This window comes from Limulus polyphemus, unplaced genomic scaffold, assembly GCF_000517525.1.
Source record: "Limulus polyphemus unplaced genomic scaffold, Limulus_polyphemus-2.1.2 Scaffold2884, whole genome shotgun sequence".
NCBI classification, from domain to species: domain Eukaryota; kingdom Metazoa; phylum Arthropoda; class Merostomata; order Xiphosura; family Limulidae; genus Limulus; species Limulus polyphemus.
The window spans coordinates 56,793-65,170 of NW_013668494.1; the positions used below are offsets into that span (position 1 = coordinate 56,793).

Genomic DNA, 8,378 nt, shown 5'->3' on the forward strand with positions numbered 1-8,378 from the left:
GACATACCGCTGTGCCACTGGGGGCCGTCAAAATGTATTAACCATTGAAACCACAAGTGGTCGCTGTCAATGAAAAAACTTCGTCATATATTCTTCTTAGTGTTCTATACAGTATTTTCACTGTTTCCACACATGTAAGGTTTATTTGTTACGAATTATTAACAAGCATTAATTTACATTTAAAATTTTGATTTTAACCCTGAAAAATTTTGAGGCCATTGTTGATTCTTACACTCGAGAATCTTCTACAACTTCAGAGAATAGGCGAGAATTTCGCAATACAGATTTAACAGTATAAGTTATGTATATTTCTAAATATAGATTTAACTTAAACAAACATCGATATTAAAATTAAATATATAATAATAAATCCGTCACATACCTTACCAACAGGAGACAACACATCTGCCCCCCAGTGGCACAGGGGTATGTCTCCGGACTTACAACGCTAGAATCCGGGTTTCGATACCCGTGGTGGGCAGAACACAGGTAGCCTATTGTGTAGCTTTGTGCTTAATTACAAACAATCAAACAAACAACACATCTAACGACATCTTTACCCCCACCCTTAATTTATTTCAAACGTGAGAGGAATTTGAAAAACTGTCTAGTACATTCCAAATTACAGACTGAAGTGTCTGTACTTGCACTAACTAACGGAATTCGTCCGTGTGGACGAACTCTTTGCTTCACATGTGATTATATCATCAACTTAACGACTCTCTATAGTTCTATCTTTACCTTTCACGTAAAAGGCAATTCATCTGTACATCGGAGTGCATTATTTATTGTATTCACTGTACTAGATGTAAGCAACTCTATATTGGGGAGAATATGCGTAGATTAGGAGACACATTTCGTGAAAATATCCGACGCACGGCACCCTCGACCACCAAGTCTCCAAACACTTCTACTTTCCGGATCACAATGGACTTAATTCGTTCGTTTGGCATGGTAGGTATTTAGGTTAAAAGTATATTTTATTCCCCGAAGGGGAATTAAATATAACCAGGGGCGTCAGAAACTTCTGTTTCTCTTCACCCCATTACATGATTAGAATTAAGTGGCCTGGAATTTTATGGATTAATTGCTTACATGAGTGAGGATCTTGACAGTTAATTTACCTAGTGGCGAATCCACAAGCTGAGGTGAGACGCGGAGAAGAAGAGAAAGAAGGAGACCTTTGCTGGGTTGAGTGTTTTCTTCTGAAGTTTTATTTCTTTCGGCGGTGCCTGTGCGTCATACGACCACGTGTCGTTGGGCGTTGCAGACCTGAGAGTAGAGCAGAGCAGGGAGATGCAGATCAAATGCGTTCGTTGTTGTCTAAAATGTTGAGAGTAAACTGATTAAAGAATACATGGCTAGTAATTGAGGATAAGGATTTTTAATATTTTAACATTAGCAGAGAACTATAGTATTACATTTAGCCTGAGATGGTCTTTTTCATGACTGGAATCTATGGATCCAAACCATAAGAAAAAACTTTGCTGGTTGGGGGGGGGGGGGGGACGGAGTACACCGAGAAAACTCACTTCCACGGCCAGGGCGCCGAATAAAATACCCTAACCGTGCCCGGAAAATGGTGTGGAAAAAGACATATTGTTAGTTTTCGTGGGTTGAATTCAATGTAGCTACTGGTGATGCTTGAAGGCTAGAACAGGCTGGCTGGGTGAAGAGGCGACGTGAGTCTGTGTACAGTCGAGTCGTTGTTTAGCTGGATTGGGCTACGGTTGATTAGTCAACTGGACGTTACCTTGTGTAACGGGATGGTGCTAGGTGATGTGGGGCTTCGGTTGGTAGTGCATCTGAAGTTCTTAAAGTGGATCTTGTCAATCTCTTGGAGTCTGTGTCGTTGTGGTCTTCAGTTTGGATTCTTCGGTCCTTTTTGCCTATCTTGGTCTGTGTTTCTTGGTGTGTAAGAAAGAGGCTGTCCGTAGAAGTAGAGGCGTCACACATGGTTGATAGAGGTGACATGGTTTGTGTCTGCCGTGAAGTTGTCTGGAGGTTGGTTGTTTGAGTGCTGGAGTTTACTTTCACAGTTGTTTTACTGGAGGTGGTAGGCGTTTCTGTTTCGGGAGCTGGTGAGGCGGCAAGAACAGGATACTGTTGATTTTGATGTATCGTAGGCTTGAAAGATCTGGTTATGGCGACGCTGTTTCTAGTGATTAGGCGTCTTCTTGGTCTTTCGGCTGTGAAATGAAAAAGAAGTTGACAAAACCATTAGTTAGCATGTGTTCTGCAGTGAATTTGGAGGTAGTAACGAACTTGACGTATTGGGTTGGCAGGTTCGTGATTTGATGCGATGTACTGCGTGGATCATATTGTCTGGTATGGCCTCCAGGCTTCTGTGTATGTCGTCGGTTGAGATGAAGTGGTCAACGTTTCTACGGAAAACAGAGAAAAGTTCAGAATTAACTCTGGGAGGTTTGCAAGTAACTGGTGGGTTGGAGTTCTATGGGGAACAGAGATAAGCTGTGTCTTCGGGAGTAAGGGGCTGAATAAAAATTCCTCCCCTTCTTAAAAGTCTTGTCTTAGACGGGTCAATGGCTACATCGAATGGACTTAATGACATGAATATACTCGTTTTATTCCATGCGCCCCCCCCCTAAAAACAAGAACAACAACAAACAAATAACTTTGATCGCGAAAGCCTAGAACAGTGATTCTGAACGTGGGGCGCACGACCTACAGAAGGACAATTTGAATATATTGGGAGGGGCAATTTGAAAATGCTACAATAAGAAAAAAATTTCATTTGGGTGTGAAATTTTGGTAAATTTCTAAATTTTACATTATATTATTATACCTTTGCAACACCAAATTTGTATTTATATTAAGGGGGCATCAAATTTTTGAGGTGTCGAGGTGGGGCATAGAGCAAAAAAGGTTAAGAACCATTGGCCTAGAACATAAACTTATATTTAAATTAAATTCTCTGGCACCACACAGAATTAATGAACGTTTTTATTTTAAGTGATTACAGCCTCTGTTATTATATATTTGCCACCCCTGTTAATTTGACACCGCCTACACATATTTCTCTGATCATTATTATTATTCATCAGTTCTCGAATTTATGTATACTTCTGTGCCCTTTTAATTTCTAAAATTCAGTTTCTATAACTTTAATACTTGTTTTCCATTTTTAAAATTGTTTGTAAACCGCTTCTACAATATTCCTTTTAACAATATTTTTGTTAACGTGCTCCATGCCGCAGTTCGTATGTAATTTATAATCTCTATATTTTAATCCTTAAACGATTCTGTTTAAGCCTCTTTTCTATGTAACACAGTTTAAACTACCTCACGATGGGCTTCTGCTTGAAACGTTACAAATAATAATAAAGATCTTGTTATAGACGTGTATTTTACTAATTTTGAACACTTCTTTAGTCAGTTAACAGTCCATGGCTGATGCACTGGTGAAATGTCAGGCAACTTAGGTTGGAGCACCTGAAGAGACATACATGTATCTGGCTAACTGTAACAGCCAACTTTCTCCGAATTGAGTAAAGTCTTGGGTGTAGTGAAGACATGAACATTATATTACCCCCTCCCCCGCATATATTCTGATTGTTAAGTGGAATGTGTGATACAAACTGTCGAGTTTATGCTTGCTAAGTTCCTTAACCCTATCCACATCAACAACTTGGATTGTGGCATATCATGCAACTCAAGAGAAATCAACAGATTGTTTGCCATATCTGTTCATGTTCAGCAGAAACATCTTGTTCCCTGTAGACACGATTTATGGTCATTCAAATAGAATGTTTTCTGTACTATGCCACAATAATATGTAGAGGGTTAAGATATGAATTACTCAGCAAGCACAAGAGAAGAAAAGTTATGATAAGACAGTAAAGAAATTAATTTACCAAAGTGGATACTGGTGTAGCTTTGGTATATACCAACAGCATAGAAGCCTCTTGGTTCTGATTGGACGTACAACATATTGTGCTACAATCAGTTGGTCCCTTAATGTACAAGTTGCAGCAGTTGAGAGGTGTATGACAATGCATAGTACACATTACCAGCTACATCCATATGTGACAAATGAACCTCTGGTGAATTGGCTTGAGTCAGAAGAGGTGGCAGTTGAGCCAAATGAGGTTGAAATCACTGTTTTACCTCACTCTGTCATTAAAGACGAAGAGAAATGAGCTGAGAGTACTTATCTGGATGTTCAAAATTGGTCAGATGAGGTAATGTGAAACTCAGCTCTGACTGTACATGGAAATTACTGATGAAGACCTCTCACTCAATATGAATGGAATTAAATCTGGTCATAACAGCTACGACTTTCTAGTCCTATTCAGTTGCCATGGAAATGTATATCCTGTTCAAAGGGTAACTCACAGTTTCATAAACCATGACGAAAAACTCAGGGGCAACTATTGATAACTAGAAGTGAACAAAAAGGGTTCTCCCATTTGTGGAGGCCTCCAACATGCAGGTTCTTTTTAAAATTACTGATGGCTAATCCTTGTGGTCCTGATTCAGTCCAGGCTTCAGCTCTCTAATGTCAACCACATTAGGACATGACTGAAGAGTATTTTTCTTGTATGTCATTATGTATATATGTATGTTGCAGTGTGAGGGGGTGGGAGCACTGGAAAATATACATCTCAGCTGCTGCGAATGGGTTAATATTCATTAAAAGGTTTTCTTTTTTGTGTCAATCAGTTAAAAGTTTCTGTGAGTATGTGTGTGCTTGCATTTGTATTAAAGGGTATTTTTCTCAAGTGTACTTATATACTAAATTTTTGTTGTTAAAGGGCTATGACGTCTGTGTATGATGTAAGTGTTTTCAGGTGCCACAGAATGTTAATGCACTCCTCGATCAGAGTGTGGATTTAGAAGTTCATTTGTTTTATAATTAAAGTTAATTGTCAGCTTGAGGACAACCCTGAATTAGGGAATACAGGAAAGTGTGGTATGTGAATACACCATGTATTTTTATCTTCTTGTAACATTATAATATCTATTCTATATTGCAAGTTTCACATAACAAGCCATTATATTGATTTTGTTCTAGTTACCTTTATCTTCAGTGGATTATATTACTACAATACTTCACCTTGTGCAACGTCATTGACAGCAGTGTCCTTCAATGGACATTCATTCAGATTGTCTAGAAGTTACGGCTTCACCTATGTTGTAATGAGAATGAACATACACATGGCTTTGGATAAATGAGCCATGTCTTGTGAAATAAAGAACATTGGATTTAGACAGTCTGGTGGATGGATTCAATTTGAACAGTTGAATAAAGAATGGTTCAGTAAAAATGATCATTCTTTGTAATTACCAGCATGTACACACACACTGTGTTTGTGTTTTATTGTGATAATATAGATTGTTCATTTTGTATTTCACTTTCTATCCAGAATAATTATTCATGTAATATCACATACTGGCTAGTAAGAGATTTAATATTAGTTTGTGATTGATATCATTAAGTGGACCTATCTGATAGCTCAAAGGTTGCCTCAGTTTTGGCTGAATATACCAAAGTAATAATGTTGTCTAATTAACTATCATTTCTATAACTTAACATTTATGTTACTCTTTAAAACATGGCTATTGTCCAGTGCTTCTCAATACAGATTGTGTACTTAATAATTTTGATTTACAAAATGATTAGTTTGGTACATAATGATTAAACTAGAACAATTACATAAAATTAATTGATAAAAATTTAATATACAATTATTCACATGCAAGTAGTGGCATTTTCAAGACAAAATGAATAATACTTTAAATCTTCTAAACCTAAAAACACAATTATCTATTATCTTAGGAACTAAATTTTGAATAAGAATTTAAAAGCATAATATTAATTAACCTTGAAAATTGTTTTTCACAATAAAACACATACTAAACCTACAATAAGCAATCATCTCAAGTAATCAATGTAAATATTTATTAATTACATGTCTCAGGTATACATGAAATCTAGAATTTTCAATAACTACCATTAAAACTGCATAATAATCTTCATATAATTCATAATTTTACTCATTTCACTGTTTTCTATATAGGAATTCCAAGAATCTGGTAAAACCATGTGAATAAGGAAGTTAATTTCTTCAAACTCCTATCTGAGAGCAAACAAAAAACAACAACAACTTTACTTTAATAACAGTATGAATTGTTTCACCTTGGTTTTACCCTTTCTTTGATACCTCTTAATGTTAAAACAAAAATGTTCCAAATAAAACAAACATATGTACATACATTTCTAGTAATGTAGATAAAATAGCAACCTATATCTCCAGAGATATTGGTTACTGTATTTACATTAATAGAAATGTCTAGTAAAAAACTCCAGTTTGCATTAAACAAAGTTAAGAATATATATATACACACACACATACACACAATACATACAAAACATATTTTAAACTAAGATGACCAGAGTAGTGACTTGAGGTAGTAAAATAATGTATAAAAAACAATGTGACCAACCTCATAAAAAATGCTAAAAACTGTTTATTATTTTTAACTAGAAACGACACAAACGTAGTCGGAAAAGCTAAATCAGTTATTTTTATTCTTATGTATAACATTAGTATTTGTCCTATACTTAAAAAACAAAAAAGGTCATTAAAAAGCCAAATATTAAAATATTTTCAATTCATTTAAAGACAGAAATTACTCTATAATATGTTACTCATAAGTCATAATAAGGATAGTAACATTGATACCAAGTCACTAAACCATACCAACAAATAAATAATATAGTCAATTTGATAGGTCTCAGATTAAATGCCACATTATTCAGCACGAAAAGTATGTTTTTATATAATAATAAACAAATGTCTTGTTATCACACAAATTAAATTAATTAATTAAAATGTACATTGTGACACATTTGTCTAACCTCAGGAATTAAAGTTGCTTCAGATATAGTCATGGTAAATTCATTAAAGCCACAGTGACTTAAGTATTAAAAATTACCTATTCAAGTCCTGTGACACAAGTTAATTAAAACATCTTTAATACTTCAGTAAACATGCACAGTAATGAACAATACTTCATATACTAAAGATATAGAATACTTATGACAACCATCATTTTTCAATTTCCAAAATTACTATAATATCAAGTTTCCTCAATTTCATTTCCCTTCTCATTCTATACTAGGAGTGTATCTATTTCTTTATGCAAGTATACTCACTGTTTCATTACCACCAAGTGTTACTTTTATTACTTGCAACAAACAGGAAGATATATTTCACCTTAACAATTATAATGCATGTTGCTTTACTCTTGCAATGAATGTTTTTAGTTTTTCATTAATTATAACTACATGTCTATTATTCAAAAGAAATACTGATTTTAATGTACTTCTGAAACATTTAACAGTACACTTGAATAATCTAGTATACTGATTATAATAACCTTCCTTGCTTATTTTTGTTTGCTCTTCACACATTTTATCCAGATGGAGAGTCTACAACTACAAGACTGTAGGAAGGATGAGCCACGTTAATAGAACCAGAATGTGTCTCATCCTCTGGATCAGTAAACACAGAATCATTAAGCTTTTTCTTCTTGGTGACTTTTTGGTTATCACTGTTTGTTCCTCCCATAAACATATAATCAGGACTGTTGCTTTCATTTAGGGCCATTTCCTCAGGATTGTCCTTAGGAATACATGCCATTCTATCATGCCATGTGTCTCCAACAGATTCTAACTGGATCATGGGAACAACTTCCATGGGTTCTTTTGGAGCTGGACCATCTCCAACTGGTCGACATGTGCTGATGTTGTCATAATAGTTCCAAGGATCTGATAACCTGGCTTCAGGTTCTTTGGAAGCAAGCTGATCATTTTGTCTCATGTTAGTGTAGTCTGTATTTGTTCCTTCCATTGTTAGGTAATCATTATTATTCTGAGAAGTTTCATTCATCATCATATAAGGGTTGTTCAGTTCAACATAGTACTGGAATGAAAGAAAAGTTTTACTACAATAATATACAAAATTCCTTAAAATTTTATAAGTCTGAGGTAATTTAATTTTTTGTATATCTCTTGCATAAACAATTTGAATCCAGAACAGTTGCACTAAAAGCAAGTGTTTTACTGTTGTATATGCAAGACTGTTTAGTTGGTTATTTAGTTCCATAACAAGAGTATTAAAAGTTAATTATTTTAAAAGTAATAATTATGACAAATTTCATTGCATGTACTCAGTATGAGTCATACATTGTGAAAGTAGTTCAACGGTTGTATTATTGTTGATGTGATCTTTCTCAAAACCTCTAAGTTTTCTCGCTATGTGAGTATTGTTACATCATAGCATCACCTAGTTCGAAGAAAGTTCTAGGCCTTAGTTGGAAAAGGTATATATATATATATATATATAGTAGGT

The 8,378-nt window shown here is 35.0% G+C and overlaps 2 protein-coding genes across 2 annotated transcripts in view; both read right to left on the reverse strand.

The window, feature by feature from the left end:
- LOC106468130 (otopetrin-1-like) overlaps positions 1 to 833 on the reverse strand; it is a gene marked incomplete at its 3' end in the record, with an annotated part of 29,992 nt that extends 29,159 nt beyond the window's left edge. The window contains exon 1 of the mRNA XM_022396439.1: positions 742 to 833. Within this exon, the coding sequence (XP_022252147.1) occupies positions 742 to 782 (41 nt within the window). The remainder of the gene's footprint in view (positions 1 to 741) is intronic.
- A 6,590-nt stretch (positions 834 to 7,423) lies between these two features.
- Positions 7,424 to 8,378, reverse strand: part of LOC106468131 (mast/stem cell growth factor receptor kita-like) — an 86,501-nt gene continuing 85,546 nt past the window's right edge. Inside the window, exon 21 of the mRNA XM_013928543.2 lies at positions 7,424 to 7,949. Coding sequence (XP_013783997.1) covers positions 7,440 to 7,949 — 510 coding nt within the window. The 3' untranslated portion in view covers positions 7,424 to 7,439. The remainder of the gene's footprint in view (positions 7,950 to 8,378) is intronic.